The sequence below is a fragment of the Pseudophryne corroboree genome, chromosome 3 (assembly GCF_028390025.1).
Source record: "Pseudophryne corroboree isolate aPseCor3 chromosome 3, aPseCor3.hap2, whole genome shotgun sequence".
Taxonomy (NCBI): domain Eukaryota; kingdom Metazoa; phylum Chordata; class Amphibia; order Anura; family Myobatrachidae; genus Pseudophryne; species Pseudophryne corroboree.
The window spans coordinates 35,972,187-35,992,683 of NC_086446.1; the positions used below are offsets into that span (position 1 = coordinate 35,972,187).

The following is a 20,497-nucleotide window of genomic DNA, read 5'->3' on the forward strand; positions in this document are numbered from 1 at the left end:
AAGAACAAGGGCTCTACACTCTCCTGAGATGGCCGCCCTTAAGGATCCTGCTGATAGAAAGCAGGAGGGTATCCTAAAATGTATTTACACACATACTGGTGTTATACTGCGACCAGCAATCGCCTCAGCCTGGATGTGCAGTGCTGGGTTGGCGTGGTCGGATTCCCTGACTGAAAATATTGATACCCTAGATAGGGACAGTATATTATTGCCTATAGAGCATTTAAAAGATGCATTTCTATATATGCGTGATGCACAGCGGAATATTTGCCGACTGGCATCAAGTCTAAGTGCGTTGTCCATTTCTGCCAGTAGAGGGTTATGGACACGACAGTGGTCAGGTGATGCGGATTCCAAACGGCATTTGGAAGTATTGCCTTATTAAGGGGAGGAGTTATTTGGGGTCGGTCTTTCAGACCTGGTGGCCACGGCAACAGCTGGGAAATCCACGTTTGTACCCCAGGTCGCCTCTCAACATAAGAAGACGCCGTATTATCAGGCGCAGTCTTTTCGTGGGCAAGCGGGCAAAAGGTTCCTCATTTCTGCCCCGTGACAGAGGGAGAGGAAAAAGGCTGCAGAAATCAGCCAGTTCCCAGGAACAGAAGCCCTCTCCCGCCTCTGCCAAGCCCTCAGTATGACGCTGGGGCTTTACAAGCAGAATCAGGCACGGTGGGGGCCCGTCTCAATGAATTTCAGCGCGCAGTGGGCTCACTCGCAAGTAGACCCCTGAATCCTTAGGTGATATCTCAGGGGTACAAATTGGAATTCGAGATGTCTCCCCCTCGCCGTTTCCTAAAGTCGGCTTTACCGATGTCTCCTTCTGACAGGGAGGCAGTTTTGGAAGCCATTCACAAGCTGTATTCCCAGCAGGTGATAATCAAGGTACCCCTCCTGCAACAGGGAACGGGGTATTATTCCACACTGTTGTGGTACCGAAGCCGGACGGCTCGGTGAGACCGATTCTAAATCTAAAATCTTGAACACTTACATACGGAGGTTCAAATTCAAGATTGAGTCACTCAGAGCAGTGATTGCGAACCTGGAAGAAGGGGACTACATGATGTCTCGGGACATCAAGGATGCTTACCTTCATGTCCCAATTTACCCTTCTCACCAAGGGTACCTCAGGTTTATGGTACAGAACTGTCACTATCAGTTTCAGACGCTGCCGTATGGATGGTCCACGGCACCCCGGGTCTTTACCAAGGTAATGGCCGAAATGATGATACTCCTTCGAAGGAAGGGAATTTTAGTTATCCCTTACTTGGATGATTCCCTGATAAGGGTAAGATCCAGGGAACAGTTGGAGGTCGGTGTAGCACTATCTCAGGTAGTGTTGCGGCAGCACGATTGGATTCTCAATATTCCAAAATCGCAGCTGATTCCGACGACTCGTCTTCTGTTCCTAGGGATGATCCTGGACACAGTCCAGAAAAAGGTGTTTCTCCCGGAGGAGAAAGTCAGGGAGTTATCCAAGCTAGTCGGGAACCTCCTATAACCGAGCCAAGTCTCAGTACATCAATGAAATGGTTCTGGGAAAAATGGTGGTTTCCTACGAAGCAATCTCATTCGGCAGATTCCACGCAAGAACTTTCCAGTGGGACCTGCTGGACAAATGGTCCGGGTCGCATCTTCAGATGCATCAGCGGATAACCCTGTCACCAAGCACAAGGGTGTCTCTCCTGTGGTGGTTGCAGAGTGCTCATCTTCTAGAGGGCCGCACATTCAGGACTGGGTCCTGGTGACCACGGACATAAATATCCTGAAGCTAAGGGCCATTTACAATGCTCTAAGCTCAGCAAGACCTCTGCTTCAAGGTCACCCGGAGTTGATCCATTCGGACAACATCACGGCAGTCACCCACGTAAACAGACAGGGTGACACAAGAAGCAGGAGGGCAATGGCAGAAGCTGCAAGGATTCTTCGCTGGGCGGAAAATCATGTGATAGCACTGTCAGCAGTATTCATTCCGGGAGTGGACAACTGGGAAGCAGACTTCCTCAGCAGACATGACCTCCACCCGGGAGAGTGGGGACTTCACCCAGAAGTCTTCCACATGTTTATAAAACTCGACAAGTATTGCGCCAGGTCAAGGGACCCTCAGGCAATAGCTGTAGACGCTCTGGTAACACAGTGGGTGTACCAGTCAGTGTATGTGTTCCCTCCTCTGCCTCTCATACCCAAGGTATTGAGAATTATAAGATGGAGAGGAGTAAGCACTATATTCGTGGCTCCGGATTGGCCAAGAAGGACTTGGTAACCGGAACTTCAAGAGATGCTCACGGAGGATCCGTGGCCTCTACCTCTAAGAAGGGACCTGCTCCAGCAAGGACCCTGTCTGTTCCAAGACTTACCGCGGCTGCGTTTGACGGCATGGCGGTTGAACGCCGGATCCTGAAGGAGAAAGGCATTCCGGATGAAGTCATTCCTATCCTGATCAAAGCCAGGAAAGATATAACCGCAAAACATTATCACCGCATTTGGCGAAAATATGTTGCGTGGTGCGAGGCCAGTAAGGCCCCGACGGAGGAATTTTCAACTAGGTCGATTCCTACATTTCCTGCAAACAGAAGTGTCTATGGCCCTGAAATGGGGGTCCATTAAGGTTAAAATTTCGGCCCTGTCAATTTTCTTCCAAAAAGAACTAGCTTCAGTCCCTGAAGTTCAGACGTTTGTGAAAGGGGTACTGTATATACAGCCTCCTTTTGTGCCTCCAGTGGCACCTTGGGATCTAAATGTAGTTTTTGGGTTCCAAAAGTCACATTGGTTTGAACCACTTAAATATGTGGAGTTAAAATATCTCACATGGAAAGTGGTCATGCTGTTGGCCCTGGCCTGGGCCAGGTGCGTGTCAGAATTGGCGGCTTTATCCTGTAAAAGCTCTCATCTGATTTTCCATTCGGACAGGGCGGAATTGAGGACTTGTCCTCAGTTTCTCCCTAAGGTGGTTTTCAGCGTTTCACCTGAATCAACCTATTGTGGTGCCTGCGGCTACTAGGGACTTGGAGGACTCCAAGTTGCTAGACGTTGTCAGAGCCCTGGAAATATAGGTTTCCAGGACGGCTGGAGTCAGAAAATCTGACTCGTTGTTTATTCTGTATGCACCCAACAAGCTGGGTGCTCCTGCTTCTAAGCAGACTATTGCTCGTTGGATTTGTAGTACAATTCAGCTTGCACATTCTGTGGCAGGCCTGCCACAGCCAAAATCTGTAAAAGCCCATTCCACAAGGAAGGTGGGCTCATCTTGGGCGGCTGCCCGAGGGGTCTCGGCTTTACAACTTTGCCGAGCAGCTACTTGGTCAGGAGCAAATACGTTTGTAAAATTCTACAAATTTGATACCCTGGCTGAGGAGGACCTGGAGTTCTCTCATTTGGTGCTGCAGAGTCATCCGCACTCTCCCGCCCGTTTGGGAGCTTTGGTATAATCCCCATGGTCCTTACGGAGTCCCCAGCATCCACTAGGACGTCAGAGAAAATAAGAATTTACTTACCGATAATTCTATTTCTCGTAGTCCGTAGTGGATGCTGGGCGCCCATCCCAAGTGCGGATTGTCTGCAATACTGGTACATAGTTATTGTTACCAAAAAATCGGGTTATTGCTGTAGTGAGCCATCTTTTCTAGAGGCTCCTCTGTTATCATGCTGTTAACTGGGTTTAGATCACAAGTTATATGGTGTGATTGGTGTGGCTGGTATGAGTCTTACCCGGGATTCAAAATCCTTCGTTATTGTGTACGCTCGTCCGGGCACAGTATCCTAACTAAGGCTTGGAGGAGGGTCATAGGGGGAGGAGCCAGTGCACACCAGGTAGTTCTAAAGCTTTACTTTTGTGCCCAGTCTCCTGCGGAGCCGCTATTCCCCATGGTCCTTATGGAGTCCCCAGCATCCACTACGGACTACGAGAAATAGAATTATCGGTAAGTAAATTCTTATTATATATATATATATATATAGTTACCCCAGTGCGGCACTCGATTCTTAACAAACGGACTCTGGAGACCAGTAAAGTTTCAACAACGTTTCAGTGCTCGCAAGCACTATCGTCAGGTTTCTAAGATTAAACTGAACATTACATACCTTAAATACACGTGCACCCGTGAAAAACGCCGCGCCGGGGGTTGAGGAAAGACCTCCTTCTTTCCGGCCACAGCTAATTACGTCATCCTAAAGTGACTCCCATCACCATAGTAACATACAAACATTAAAACAGCGAATCTGTAAATGCATAATCACATGATTACTGAATCGAACAGGGAACATATCAACATTAACCACTATCTCTGATATATATTAACATAAATATCCGGTCATCCAAAACAGCTAAAGCTCAAATATTCATTTAGCCCACGCGGGGCTACTACATCTAGCCGGTGAATCCATTGCACCTCTCGCTGAATTAATAACCGGTTTCTATCACCTCCTCTCACTGGTTTTTTTACCCAGTCGATCATCCGATATTTAATACTTGCAATCGAATGTTTGTATTCTGCAAAATGGCGTGCAACAGGTTGATCTGATCTTGTACTGCTACTTAAAGCTGCTCTTATTGCAGACCTGTGCATCGCCATACGATCTTTAAATCTCCCCTGGGTCTTTCCTATATATGAAAGGCCACAGGGGCAAATTATCTGGTAAACCACATAACTCGAATTACAAGTAAGGTGGTGACGGATCAAGAATTTTTTGCCCGTATGGGGGTGATAAAATGAATCACCTGGTATCAAGTAACTGCAAGTTGTACAGCCACATTTAAAACATCCCAAAGCTTTTCTAGAGAGGTGCAATGGATTCACCGGCTAGATGTAGTAGCCCCGCGTGGGCTAAATGAATATTTGAGCTTTAGCTGTTTTGGATGACCGGATATTTATGTTAATGTATATCAGAGATAGTGGTTAATGTTGATATGTTCCCTGTTCAATTCAGTAATCATGTGATTATGCATTTACAGATTCGCTGTTTTAATGTTTGTATGTTACTATGGTGATGGGAGTCACTTTAGGATGACGTAATTAGCTGTGGCCGGAAAGGAGGAGGTCTTTCCTCAACCCCCGGCGCGGCGTTTTTCACGGGTGCACGTGTATTTAAGGTATGTAATGTTCAGTTTAATCTTAGAAACCTGACGAAAGTGCTTGCGAGCACTGAAACGTTGTTGAAACTTTACTGGTCTCCAGAGTCCGTTTGTTAAGAATCGAGTGCCGCACTGGGGTAACTATATTTGTGTACAGCAGTACATGTGAAGGCACCGATGCAATAGTGTATTTTCATTGAGGAGTGCCGGACCCATGCTATTATATAGCATGCCTATAGAGACATGAGTATACTGGGTCCTAGTGACAAAGCTATGTCGATTTCTGCTTGACGTGTCCTGTACAATGGACAGACGATGCCGCCTTAAGAGGCATATGGAAGGCTGAGGATTGGGTGGAGATGGTTTATCGGATCGGGTCTCCACGGCTATATCTGGTAATTCTGATATTTGGCCTTATATCCCTGCATGGCCTAGGAAAGCACGACATTATCAAATGTAGCTTTTCGAATAAAGAAACAAGAAAGTCCGAGATGCGTCCTTTCTTGCCAGAGGCGGGGGCAGAGAAAAGTCCTCCCCGGCCTCTACATAATCCACCGTATGTCGCTGGGGCTCCACAGGCGGAGCTAGGCCCGGTGGGGGCACGCTTTCGGAAGTGCAGCCGCAAGTGGGTTCACTACCTGTTAGATATTGTGTCTCAGGGATACAAGAAAAAATGCCCCCTCACCGACGGCCCTGACGGCTTCCCCTCACAAGAGGGAAACAGTGTGAACTGCATTTCACAAATTGTATATTCAAAAGGTGGTGGTCAAGGTTCCCCTCATTCAACAAGGAGGGGATTATTTTTATTTGACCATGTTGTGGTCCCAAAACCAAAAGGTTTGGTCAGACCCATATTGAATTAAAATCCCTGAACATATACCTGAAAAAGGGCAAGTTCTAGATGGCATCGCTTAGAGCTGTCATTGTAATCCTGAAAGGGGGTTCGGGACATAAGGATGAATACCTTCAGGTCCCCATTTACCCACCTCATCAGGCGTACCTCAGTATTGCGGTACGGGATTGTCATTACCAGTTTAGACCAGGGTAATGGCGGAAGTGAGGGTGATCCTGTGGAAGCAAGGTGTCACTATTGTCACGTATTTAGAAGATCTCTACATAGAAGTGAGATCAAAAGAGCAGTTGCTGAACAGCGTATCACTTTCTCTGGAAAGTGTAACGGTAACACGACTGGTTTCTATATATTCCAAAGTCGCAGTTGGTTCCTACAGCTCATCTGCCCATCCTAGGCATGATCCTAGACACAGACCAGAAAGGGATGTATCTCCCAATAGAGAGAGCTCAGGAGCTCGTGACACTGGTCAGAAATCTATATACACAAAGAAGGTGTTAGTGCATCACTGCACTCGAGTCCTGGGAAAGATGGTGGCATCATAAGAGGCCATTCCCGGCTGCAGATTCCTTGCGAGGACCTTTCAGTGGGACTTACTGGACAAGTGGTCCGGATCACAGCTTCAGAAGCATCGGTTAATCACCCTATCCCCCAGGGCCAGGGTGTCTCTCCTGTGGTGGCTGCAAAGTTCTCACCTTCGCGAGGGTCACTGATTCGGCATTCGGGACTGGGTCCCGGTGGCCACGGATACAAGCCTCCGAGGGTGGGGGGGGGGGGGGGGCAGTAACACAGAAAAGAAAATTTCCAAGGTCTGTGGTCAAGTCAGGAGACTTGCCTTCACATTAACATCCTGGACCTAAGGGCCATATACAACGCCCTAAGTCAAGCGGAGACCCTGCTTTGCGACCAACCGGTTCTGATTCACTCAGACAACATCACCGCAGTGGCTCATGTAAACCGCCAAGGCGGTACAAGGAGCAGGGTGGCGAGGATGGAAGCCACCAGATTTCTTCGCTGGGCGGAGAATCACGTAAGCGCACTGTCAGCAGTGTTCATTCCGGGCAACTGGGAAGCAGACTTCCTCAGCAGGCACGGCCTACACCCGGGAGAGTGGGGACTTCATCAAGAAGTTTTCACGCTGATGGCGAGTCGGTGGGAACTACCACAAGTAGACATGATGGCATCTCGCCTCAACAATAAGCTACGGCGGTATGGCGCCAGGTCAAGAGACCCTCGGGCGATAACTGTGGATACGCAAATGACACCGTGGGTGTTACAGTCGGTGTATGTATTTTCCCCTCGTCATCTCATACCCAAGGTACTGAGAATCATAAGGAAGAGAGGGGTGTGAACAATACTCATTGTTCCGGATTAGCCAAAAAGAACTTGGTATCCAGATCTGCAAGAGACGCTCACAGAGGACCCATGGCGTCTGCTCTAAGACAGGCTTGGTTGCAACAGGGGCCCTGTATGTTCCAAGAAGATGGAGCAAATATGTGTGTGAGTGGGTGTCTCCGTCGACGACGCCGACACCTGTTTGGATATGTGCTAAGGTGAATTTATTGCACCTGAGTTGGAGAACGGACAGGAAATCTACCCATGTCTGTCCTTATGTCGCAGAGATCGTTAGAGTCTCTCGAGGTTCACTATCCAAAATAAGGGACGCTGAGATAGACACGGCGTTTGACTCCAGTGTAGACTACTATAATGTACAGTGTTCAATGTGACGGTTGAACATTATCACCGTATATGGCAAAAAAACAAAAAAAAAAAATGTTGCTCGGTGTGAGGCCAGGAATGTTCCTACTGAGGAATTCCAGCTGGGCCGTTTTCTTTCACTTCCTACAATCAGGAGTGTCTTTGGGCCTAAGAATAGGATCCATTAAGGCCCAGATATCAGGCTTAGCCATTTCTTTAAAAAAGAACTGACTTCTTTTCCTGCAGTTCAGACCTTTATAGGGGAGTGCTGCATATACAGCCCCCGTTTGTGCCTCCAGTGGCACCTTGGGATCTGAACGTGGTGTTGATTTTCTTGAAATCACATTGGTTGGAACCACTAACATCAGTAGAGTTAAAATATCTCACGTAAAAGGTGGTCATGTTTTTAGCCTTGGCTTTAGCTAGGCGTGTGTCGGAGTGGGCGGCTTTGTCACATATAAAGCCCCTATCTGGTTTTTCATATGGACAGGGCAGAATTGCGGATTCGTCAGCAATTTCTGCCGAAGGTAGTGTCCTCTTTTCATATGAAACAACCTATTGTGGTGCCTGTAGCTACCAGTGGCCGGGAGAATTCCGAGTTACTAGATGTAGTGCGGGCTTTGAAGAGTTATGTGGCCAGAACGGCTAAGGTCAGGAAAACGGAGTCGCTGTTTATCCTGTATGCATCCAACAAGCTGGGTGCTCCTGCTTCAAAGCAAACTATTGCTTGCTGGATCTGTGACACGATTCAGCAGACTCATTCTGCGGCTGGGTTGCCGCATCCAAAATCAGTAAAGACCCATTACACAAGGAAGGTGGGCTCTTCTTGGGCGGCTGCCCGAGGGGTCTCGGCATTGCAACTTTGCCGAGCAGTTACTTGGTCGGGTTCAAACAAATTTGCAAAGTTCTACAGGTTTAATACCCTAGCTGAGGAGGACCTTGAGTTAGCTCATTCGGTGCTGCAGAGTCATCCGCACTCTCCCGCCCGTTGGGGTGCTTTGGTATAATCCCCATGGTCCTTACGGAGTCCCCAGCATCCACTTAGGACGTTAGAGAAAATAAGATTTTACTCACCGGTAAATCTATTTATTGTAGTCCGTAGTGGATGCTGGGCACCCGTCCCAAGTGCGACTTCTCTGCAATACTTGTATATAGTTATTGCTTAACAAAGGGTTATGTTATGATTACATCAGGTTGTCTGATGTTTTGTAATTGTTCATACTGTTAACTGGGTTTGGTTATCACAAGTTATACGGTGTGATTGGTGTGGCTGGTATGAGTCTTACCCTGGATTCCAAAATCCTTTCCTTGTAATGTTGGCTCGTCCGGGCACAGTTTCCTTAACTGAGGTCTGGAGGAGGGGCATAGAGGGAGGAGCCAGTGCACACCAGTAGACCTAATTCTTTTCTAGAGTGCCCTATCTCCTGCGGAGCCCGTCTATCCCCATGGTCCTTACGGAGTCCCCAGCATCCACTACGGACTACGAGAAATAGATTTACCGGTGAGTAAAATCTTATTATTGTATACTCCTAGACTACTATGCAGTGAGAACCTGTTTTATTGGGAATCACAGGAGGGTGTTACCTGTCCTGTCACAATCCTTGAATCCCTGAAGATGGATAAGGACCGGAATCCTATAACTGAGAAAATACTAAATCTCACCCTGGAAATCGTCTACCTGCTGACTGGGGAGGTGAGGGGATCTGGGAGTGTCACAGTGACATCACTTATATCTATAGTAATAATACAGGGACATGACTGGGGAGGTGAGGGGATCTGACAGTGTCACAGTGACATCACTTATATCTATAGTAATAATACAGGTCCATGACTGGGGAGGTGTGGGGATCTGGGAGCGTCACAGTGACATCACTTATATCTATAGTAATAATACAGGGACATGACTGGGGAGGTGAGGGGATCTGGGAGCGTCACAGTGACATCACTTATATCTATAGTAATAATACAGGTCCATGACTGGGGAGGTGAGGGGATCTGACAGTGTCACAGTGACATCACTTATATCTATAGTAATAATACAGATCCATGACTGGGGAGGTGTGGGGATCTGGGAGTGTCACCGTGACATCACTTATATCTATAGTAGTAATACAGGGACATGACTGGGGAGGTGAGGGGATCTGGGAGTGTCACAGTGACATCACTTATATCTATAGTAATAATACAAGTCCATGACTGGGGAGGTGAGGGGATCCGACAGTGTCACAGTGACATCACTTATATCTATAGTAATAATACAGGTCCATGACTGGGGAGGTGTGGGGATCTGGGAGCGTCACAGTGACATCACTTATATCTATAGTAATAATACAGGTCCATGACTGGGGAGGTGTGGGGATCTGGGAGTGTCACCGTGACATCACTTATATCTATAGTAATAATACAGGGACATGAGTGGGGAGGTGAGGGGATCTGACAGTGTCACAGTGACATCACGTATATCTATAGTAATAATACAGGGACATGACTGGGGAGATGAGGGGATTTGGGAGTGTCACTGTGACATCACTTATATCTATAGTAATAATACAGGGACATGACTGGGGAGATGATGGGATCTGGCAGTGTATACAGTGATAATGCATTTTCCTATACACAGGATTACACAGTAGTGAAGAAGACCTCTGGTGATTGTGAGACACCCAGCATCTGTCCCCATCTGTCAGGAGGACTGGGCAGGACCCAAAGCCCCATCCTGGTGCCTCCACCTCACTCGCATGAGAGGCATAATGACCAGAAGATCCTGGAACTCACCCACAAGATCATTCAGCTGCTGACTGGAGAGGTGACTGCTGGGAATGGGGCATTATACTGTAACATCAGGGGATGTGTCTGGGTGATGACTGGAGAGGTGACTGCTGGGAATGGGACATTATACAGTAACACCAGGGGATGTGTCTGGGTGATGACTGGAGAGGTGACTGCTGGGAATGGGGCATTATACAGTAACACCAGGGGATGTGTCTGGGTGATGACTGGAGAGGTGACTGCTGGGAATGGGACATTATACAGTAACACCAGGGGACATGTCTGGGTGATGACTGGAGAGGTGACTGCTGGGAATGGGGCATTATACAGTAACACCAGAGGATGTGTCTGGGTGATGACTGGAGAGGTGTCTGCTGGGAATGGGACATTATACAGTAACACAAGGGGACGTGTCTGGGTGGTGACTGGAGAGGTGACTGCTGGGAATGGGACATTATACAGTAACACCAGGAAATGTGTCTGGGTGATGACTGTATCATAGTGTGTGTCGGGTGCCTATAAGGTGTGATGATGTCACTGTCTATTTCTCTATGGAGGAGTTGGAGTATATAGAAGAACACAGGGGTCAGTACAAAGATGTGATTATGAGGAATCGGCAGATTCTTATTTTAAAAGGTAAGGAAATGCTTTTTATTGATAAGGGGACATCAGAAATGAGGTCAACCTAAATACACAATCATCAATGTGTCTTGTACAGATGGGCCCAGTAACAGAGATACCCCAGAGAGATGTCCCCGTCCTCTGTATTCCCAGGATTGTACAGAGGAGAATCACAGGATCCCACAGGAGCATCAGGTAGGTGGGATTTAGGCTTTCTCCAATATACCAAAGTCACTGTATGAGATGTAGATAAGCTGTGTCTGCTAAACTTGATTTATTGTTTTTTGGGTTATTTAGGATGAATACCTGATTAATATTAAGGTAGAAGATATAGAGGGCGAAGAAGAGACTTATATGAGGGGTGATCAGCGGTGTAAGGAGGAGGAAATCCCTACAAATATCAGCACAGGTGAGTAATAACGAAGTGCAGAGTCACATATTCTCCTTGTTCTGTCACTACAGCAATCTCTTATCCTACACCCTCCTCTGTCACTTCAGACTAATGAGGGAAATGTATCTGCCCGATTGGGAAGTCAGGAGCCGTCACTCCCTATTATACTCCTGCTCTCCCTCTCACATCTTATCACTGTGTGTTACCAGCCCAGAGATCTGACCAGTCTCCTTCCCACACTCTCTGGTGTATATTCTACATCAGTAGCCATAAGCCCCTATTATACTCATGCTCTCCTCCTCACATCATGTCACTGTATGTTACCAGCCCAGAGATCTGACCAGTCTCCTCCCCACACTCTCTGGTGTATATTCTACATCAGTAGCCATCAGCCCCTATTATACTCCTGCTCTCCTCCTCACATCATGTCACTGTATGTTACCAGCCCAGAGATCTGACCAGTCTCCTCCCCACACTCTCTGGTGTATCTCATACATCAGGAGCCATCAGTCCCTATTATACTCCTGCTCTCCCCCTCACATCATGTCACTGTGTTACCAGCCCAGAGATCTGACCAGTCTCCACCCCACACTCTCTGGTGTATCTCATACATCAGGAGCCATCAGCCCCTATTACACTCCTGCTCCCCCCCTTACATCATGTCACTGTGTGTTACCAGCCCAGAGATCTGACCAGTCTCCTCCCCACACTCTCTGGTGTATCTCATACATCAGGAGCCATCAGCCCCTATTATACTCCTGCTCCCCCCTCACATCATGTCACTGTATGTTACCAGCCCAGAGATGTGACCAGTCTCCTCCCCACACTCTCTGGTGTATCTCATACATCAGGAGCCATCAGCCCCTATTATACTCCTGCTCTCCTCCTCACATCATGTCACTGTGTGTTACCAGCCCAGAGATCTGACCAGTCTCCTCCCCACACTCTCTGGTGTATCTCATACATCAGGAGTCACCAGCCCCTATTATACTCCTGCTCTCCTCCTCACATCATGTCACTGTGTGTTACCAGCCCAGAGATCTGACCAGTCTCCTCCCTACACTCTCTGGTGTATCTCATACATCAGGAGCCATCAGCCCCTATTACACCCCTCTTCCCCCTCTCACATCATGTCACTGTGTGTTACCAGCCCAGAAATCTGACCAGTCTCCTCCCCACACTCTCTGGTGTATATCATACATCAGGAGCCATCAGCCCCTATTATACTCCTGCTCCCCCCCTCACATCATGTCACTGTGTGTTACCAGCCCAGAGATGTGACCAGTCTCCTCCCCACACTCTCTGGTGTATCTCATACATCAGGAGTCACCAGCCCATATTATACCCCTGCTCTCCTCCTCACATCATGTCACTGTGTGTTACCAGCCCAGAGATCTGACCAGTCTCCTCCCCACACTCTCTGGTATATCTCATACATCAGGAGCATCAGCCCCTATTATACTCCTGCTCTCCTCCTCACATCATGTCACTGTATGTTACCAACCCAGAGATCTGACCAGTCTCCTCCCCACACTTAACATAGTGATTTTAATCGTCAATTGGTGGGAAAAGTCCCTTGTGACATTATCCATGATCTTCTGTTTTGCGTGAATAGTTATATTTCTCTTACGTCCTAGAGGATGCTGGGGACTCCGTAAGGACCATGGGGATAGACGGGCTCCGCCGGAGACATGGGCACTTTAAGAAAGACTTTAGATCTGGTGTGCACTGGCTCCTCCCTCTATGCCCCTCCTCCAGACCTCAGTTTGACACTGTGCTCAGAGGAGACTGGGTGCATTACAGGGGAGCTCTCCTGAGCTTCCTGACAAAGTATATTTGTTAGGTTTTTTATTTTCAGGGAGCCTGCTGGCAACAGACTCCCTGCATCAAGGGACTGATGGGAGAGAAACAGAACTACTTCTCTTAGTTTCAAGACTCTGTTTCTTAGGCTACTGGACACCATTAGCTCCAGAGGGATCGGTACGCAGGTCTCACCATCGCCGTCCGTCCCGGAGCCGCGCTGCCGTCCTCCTCACAGAGCCAGAAGATAGAAGCCGGGTGAGTATAAGAAGAAAAGAAGACTTCAGAGGTGGCAGAAGACTTCATGATCTTCACTGAGGTAATGCACAACGGTAACGCTGTGTGCCATTGCTCCCATACACCTCGCACACAGCAGTCACTGTAAGGGTGCAGGGCGCAGGGGGGGGCGCCCTGGGCAGCAGTATAAACCTCATTTCTGGCAAAAGAGATATATATATACAGCTAGGCACTGTATATATAAAGAGCCCCCGCCAGTTTTTATTATATTTAAGCGGGACAAAAGCCTGCCGCCGAGGGGGCGGGGCTTCAACCTCAGCACTCACCAGCGCCATTTTCTCCACAGCACAGCTGAGAGGAAGCTCCCCGGACTCTCCCCTGCTTATCCACGGTGAAAGGGGGTTTCAGAGAAGAGGGGGGGGGGCACATAATTGGCAGCAAATAATAGTATTACAGCGCTACTGGGTAAACACATTGTGTGTTTTTTTTCCCTGGGGTATTAGCGCTGGGTGTGTGCTGGCATACTCTCTCTCTGTCTCTCCAAAGGGCCTTGTGGGGGAACTGTCTTCAGATAAGAGGGTTTCCTGAGTGTGTGGTGTGTCGGTACGTGTGTGTCGACATATTTGAGGTAAAAGGCTCTTCTAAGGAGGAGATGGAGCAAATGTGTGTGTGTGTGTGTGGTGTCTCCGTCGACCACGCCGACACCTGACTGGATATGTGGAATTAAGTGCTGAGGTAAATTTATTGTACAAAAGATTAGAGAACAGACAGGGAATCTACCCATGTCTGTCCCTATGTCGCAGGGACTTTCAGAGTCTCAAAACGCCCACTATCCAAAATAATAGACACTGATACCGACACGGAGTCTGACTCCAGTGTCGACTACGATGATGCAAAGTTACAGCCAAAACTGGCTGAAAAGTATTCAATATATGATTATTGTAATAAAAGATGTTTTGCATATCACTAATGACCCATCTGTCCCTGACACGAGGGTACACAGGTTTAAGGGGAAGAAAGCTGAGATAACATTTCCCCCCTCTCATGAACCAAATGAGTTGTGTGAAAAAGAGCGGGAATATCCAGACAAGAAACTGCAGTTTCCCAAAAGAATTCTCATGGCGTATCCTTTCCCTGCTAGGGCCAGGATACGATGGGAATCCTCCCCTAGGGTGGACAAGGCGTTGACACGTTTACCCAAAAGGTAGCGCTGACATACCAAGATACAGCTACCCTCAGGGTTCCTGCAGATAGCATGCAGTAAAAGTACTTTGAAGTCCATTTACACACATTCTGGTACACTACTCAGACCGGCGATTGTGTCGGCATGGGTTTATAGCGCTGTAGCAGCGTGGACAGAAACCTTATCAGCGGAGATTGAAACACTAGATAAGGATACCATGTTATTGACCCTAGGACATATATAAAAGATGCTCTCTTATATATAAGACATGATCAAAGAGACATTGGTCTTCTGGGTTCTAGAGTCAACGCTATGTCAATTTCTGCTAGACGTGTCCTGTGGTGATGCCGACTAAAAGAGGCATATGGAGGTTTTACCTTACAAGGGTGAGGAATTGTGTGGAGAAGGGCTCTCGGACCTGGTCTCCACAGCTATAGCTGGTAAATCTGATCTTTTGCCTTATATTCCCTCACAGCCTAAGAAAGCACGACATTATCAAATGCAGTCCTTTCGGTCGCGGGAAAACAAGAAAGTACGAGTAGCGTCCTTTCTTACCAGAGGTAAGGGCGCAGGGCACAGCTAGTTCCCAGGAACAGAAGTCCTCCCCGACCTCTACTAAATCCACTGTATGACGCTGGGGCTCCGCTAAGAGAGTCCGCCCCAGTGGGAGCACGTATTCGACTCTTCAGCCACATCTGAGTTCACTCACAGGTGGATCCCTGGGCAATAGAAATTGGTTCTCAGGGTTGCAAGCTGGAATTCGAAGAGGTGCCTCCTCGCCGGTTTTCCTTATCGGCCCTACCGGCTTCTCCCCCAGAAAGGGAGATGATATTAAATACAATTCACACATTGTATCTCCAACAGGTGGTGCTCAAGGTTCCCCTCCTTCAACAAGGAAGGGGATATTACTCAACCTTGGCTGTAGTCCCGAAACCGTACGGTTCGGTCAGACCTATTTTAAAATTGGTGTATCTAGACATAAAGGCTGCATACCTTCATGTTCCCATTTATCCACCCCATCAGGCGTACCTGAGTATTACGATACAGTATTGTCATTACCAATTTCAGGGTAATTGGCGGAAATGATGGTGCTCCTACGCAAGCAAGGAGTCACAATTATTCCATACTTGGACGATCTCCTAATAAGGGCGAGATCAAAAGAGCAGTTGTTGAACAGCGTGTCACTTTCGCTGAAGGTGTCACAGCAACACGGCTGGATTCTCAATATCCCGAAGTCACAGTTGGTTCCTATGACTCGTCTGCCCTTCTTGGGTATGATTCTGAATACGGAGCAAAAATGGGTTTATCTTCCGATAGAGAAGGCCCAGGAACTAATGACTCTGGTAAAAAACCTATTAATGCCAAAACAGGTGTCAGTGCATCATTGCACTCGGGTCCTGGGAAAGATGGTGGCATCTTACGGCCCATTCCCTTCGGCAGGTTCCATGCGAGGACTTTCCAATGGGATCTACGGGACAAGTGGTCCGGATCACATCTACAGATGCCTCAGTTAATCACCCTGTCCCCTAGGGCCAGGGTGTCTCTCCCATGGTGGCTGCAGAGTACTCGCCTTCTGCAGGGTGGCAGGTTCGCCATCCAGGACTGGATTCTGGTAGCCACGGACGCAAGCCTCCGAGGTGGTGGAGCAGTCACACAGGGAAGAAACTTCCAAGGTCTTTGGGTCAAGTCAAAAAACTTGTATTCAAATCAACATCCTGGAGCTGAGGGCCATATACAACGCCCTTCGGCAAGCGGAAACATTGCTTCGCGACCTACCGGTTCTGATCCAGTCAGACAACATCACCGCAGTGGCTCATGTAAACCGCCAAGGCGGCACAAAGAGCAGAGTGGAATTGGCAGAAGCCACCAGGATTCTCAGCTGGGCGGAAACTCATGTAAGCGCAAACACGACCTGCATCCAAGAGAGGACTTCTTTAGGAAGCCTTCGCACAGCTTGCAAGTCAGTGGGAACTGCCACAGATAAACATGATGGCGTCCCGCCTCAACAAGAAGCTACAGAGGTATTGCACCAGGTCAAGAGACCCTCAGGCAGTAGCTGTAGATGCCCTAGTGACACCGTGGGTGTTCCAGTCGGTCTATGTATTTCCCCCTCTTCCTCTCATACCCAAGGTGTTGAGAATAGTAAGAAAAAGAGGAGTGAGAACAATCCTCATTGTTCCAGATTGGCCACGAAGGACCTGGTATCTGCATCTGCAGGAAATGCTCACAGAAGATCCGTGGCCTCTTCCTGTAAGACAGGACCTGTTGCAACAGGGGCCCTGTCTATTCCAAGACTTACCGCGGCTGCGTTGGACGGCATGGCGGTTGAACGCCGGATCCTAGCGGATAAGGGTATTCCGGATGAGGTCATTCCTACGCTAATAAAGGCTAGGAAGGACATGACATCTAAACATTGTTACCGTATATGGCGAAAATATGTTTCTTGGTGTGAGGCCAGGAATGCTCCTACGGAAGAATTCCATCTGGGCCGCTTCCTTCACTTCCTGCAAACTGGAGTGAATTTGGGCCTAAAATTAGGATCTAACAAAAACAAATAACCAGAAACCCAAGGCGCAAACACACTTGTGCAGCCACTTGAGGAAAAAAAGGGCCACCTTACCCTAATAAACAATGATATAGAAAACAAATACTCAAGAATAGGCGCTGAGTGTGGTTTCATACAATCAAAAACAAAGTCAATACTTAAAGTCCATAAATGTGCTGATGGAAAGAAGAATCCCGCTTCAATTTAAACCTCTTGTGGAGATGTCGTATGAATCCTCTATTCCACAGATGACTCACGATGATATGCAATGGAAAAACAAATAACAATTCATGGTGTAGTATGTCCAATATCACTCTAATCTTTCAATCAATTAAGCCAAATATTCAAGGGTGGCGTACCCCACTCACAATGGAAAGAATATGGCTCCACACATAAAGGTATCTTTTAAAACTGGATAGCAGGAATATTCAATAGCATTGAAAGCGTACCATTAATCACTTTGTTTTTGATTGTATGAAACCACACTCAGCGCCTATTCTTGAGTATTTGTTTTCTATATCATTGTTTATTAGGGTAAGGTGGCCCTTTTTTTCCTCAAGTGGCTGCACAAGTGTGTTTGCGCCTTGGGTTTCTGGTTATTTGTTTTTGTTATATTGTTTTCACTCATATCAGTTACCTAGGCAGCAAACATGTTTCATCATAGGACCAAACGTAACGGTCTGGTAGATACCATATTTGATGGGAATTGTGTCATAGATGTGGAAGATGAGACCCTTGAGAACATTATGAGCAAATTGGAAAAGATACTTCTCAAGGAGAACCGGATTTGGTGGGAGATCGTGACACTTGAGAAGTACCTTATGCTCAAGCTGATTCCCAAGGGCCTACAGATCCAAAAACAGGCATCTTTCACTGACATGAACGATTATTTTTCTTCCAAATGGAAAGGTATTTTGGAAATATGTTCCTTTTCATTGATGGAACTAATAATCCAGGAAAGGCGTAAGGAGGCAGATTCATTAGATGCTCAGATTAAGTTACTAGAACCTCTGTTAACACCATTTAAGGATTTAGAGGAATATAAAAACATGGAGGAAACCATTACGAATAGGATTAGGAAAAATGAAAGAGACATTGTCCAACGTAAAACTAAGAAACTAGCACGGGATAAAACTAATTCCGAACCCATTCCTGTGTCGACAAAAGGAAAGCAGAATATTGGGCATAATATTGAAGAGAATTCATTAGCCCGGACTGCTACACCAGTGTCCACGCAGAAATGGAGGAAACATAAAAATAGGGTTAATCAAACCAAATCCAATTTCGCTATGAGAAATAGAGGCCCACATCATGAAGTAAGAGCTGATCGTGAGCCTAATGTGGATAATGTCTCTTTCAGATATACTCATCCAAATCGGAGACAAAATGAATTTACCCAAAGGGAGAGGTTTAACAACCGCCCCCAATGGACGTATAATAGCAAGAAAAATGGGAGATATGATCCCAACCGTTATGGATGTGAGGATACTCATCTCACTCCAATACAGACGAATAATAGGTATCATGTACTTGGAGATCACACCCTACATAGGGATTTTTTAGATGTCAGAAGGGACAATTGGAGAAATCAACGGTAGAACATAATGTTATTCCATTGACCGCACCCCGTAAGGTAGGATCTATTAAGACCAAACGAGGGAAAAGGGGAGGCCAGCGGAAAAGGGAACGTCATCCTAAGAAAAATTCACTGAAAATTATCTCCCACCCATCCGATGAGACAGAAACAGTCATGAAGATTTTTAATCTAAGTGACTATACATTGGATGAAGATGAAATTGCAGTATTGAAAAAGGGCTTGAAATTTTGTCCATCGAATGAAATTAATTTTTTCAATCTATATATAGATATTCAAAAGTTTGTACGTAAATTGTCCTTAAAGAAATTTTTTGCAAATAGTGAGAATCCCCCTATACAAAATAATGGAGAAACTATTTTTAAGAAACAATCACATTTCAATCCTAGCTATATAAAAGGCTGTTTTGTTGATGCATTTCACAAAATAGTCAATGAGGAGATTAATGCTTTACAAGGTAATATGCCAGCATATAAACATAATCTCACCAAAAAAGAACGTGTAGCCCTTGATAAATTTAAAAATAATGAATCCATCATAATTAAACCTGCTGATAAGGGGGGAGGGGTGGTTGTGATGAACAGGGCAGAATATGTTAAAGAGGCTATGCGCCAATTAAAAGATGGTATCACATATAAGAAATTAAGAACAGACCCCTCGGTAAGAGTTCTTAATGGTCTGCGCAGTTTAGTAGACAGCCATCTGGACAATGGCACACTGAATAAAACTACAGCAGAATTTCTTATTAATGAAAAATACACTGTACCAGTGTTATACCTTTTGCCACAAGTCCACAAAGATGAACACCATCCCCCGGGACGCCCGATTGTGGCAGGGACGAATTCTATCACGTCTAATTTGTCACAATATATAGACTTTCAACTACAGCCTTTTGTACTTGAGGGGCGATCACATCTTAAAGACACGAGAGATGTTTTAAATAAACTCAAAGATGTTAAATGGGAGAGTGACATGTGGCTGGTGACGGGGGATGTTACATCCCTCTATACCATCATTAGACATACGGATGGTGTTGAGGCAGTTAGGCAGACTCTGATCACCAGTGACATGTCTAGTAATCTTTGTGATTTCATTTTGAATGGCATTACTTTTATTCTTCATAACAATTATTTCAATTTTGATGGCGAGTACTATAATCAGGAGGTAGGCACCGCCATGGGGACCAGGTTCGCCCCCAGTTATGCCAATTTATTCATGTCCAGATGGGAGGATATTTCCGTGTGGGCGGGGCATGACTGGGAGGCGAATCTGGTCCGGTGGTGGAGGTATATTGATGACGTCCTCTTTATATGGAAGGGGGACGTCAAGATTCTTCAAGATTTCTGTGCCTATCTTAATACAAACGTCCTAGGAATACATTTAACTTTCAACTATAGCCAAAGTGAGGTCAATTTTTTAGATTTGCATTTATATGTTTCTAATGGAAATATTGAATCTACTGTTTATATCAAACCCACTGACTCTAATACTTATATAAGTACAAGGAGTAATCATTTACCTCAGTGGTTAAAGAATGTACCGAAAGGACAATTTACCCGTTTACGACGGAATTGCTCAGAGGACAGTAATTACACTACAGAAGCACAGACTATGAAGAGAAAATTTATCGAGAAAGGATATAAACCGCATTGTCTACAAGCCTCATTAGAAGAAGTAGCTGAAGTAGATAGGGATACTTTATTAAGTACAAGAACTAAACCCCAATTAGAAACATCATCTA

At 46.5% G+C, this 20,497-nt stretch overlaps 1 protein-coding gene across 3 annotated transcripts in view; it reads left to right on the top strand.

Moving 5' to 3' along the window:
- Positions 1–20,497, top strand: part of LOC135054634 (zinc finger protein 239-like) — a 108,788-nt gene that overhangs the window by 16,856 nt on the left and 71,435 nt on the right. For all 3 annotated transcript variants that reach the window (XM_063957855.1, XM_063957853.1, XM_063957854.1), the window contains exons 2-6: positions 9,150–9,309; positions 10,237–10,422; positions 10,943–11,021; positions 11,104–11,201; positions 11,304–11,415. In XM_063957855.1, coding sequence (XP_063813925.1) covers positions 9,232–9,309; positions 10,237–10,422; positions 10,943–11,021; positions 11,104–11,201; positions 11,304–11,415 — 553 coding nt within the window. In that variant the 5' untranslated portion in view covers positions 9,150–9,231. The remainder of the gene's footprint in view (positions 1–9,149; positions 9,310–10,236; positions 10,423–10,942; positions 11,022–11,103; positions 11,202–11,303; positions 11,416–20,497) is intronic.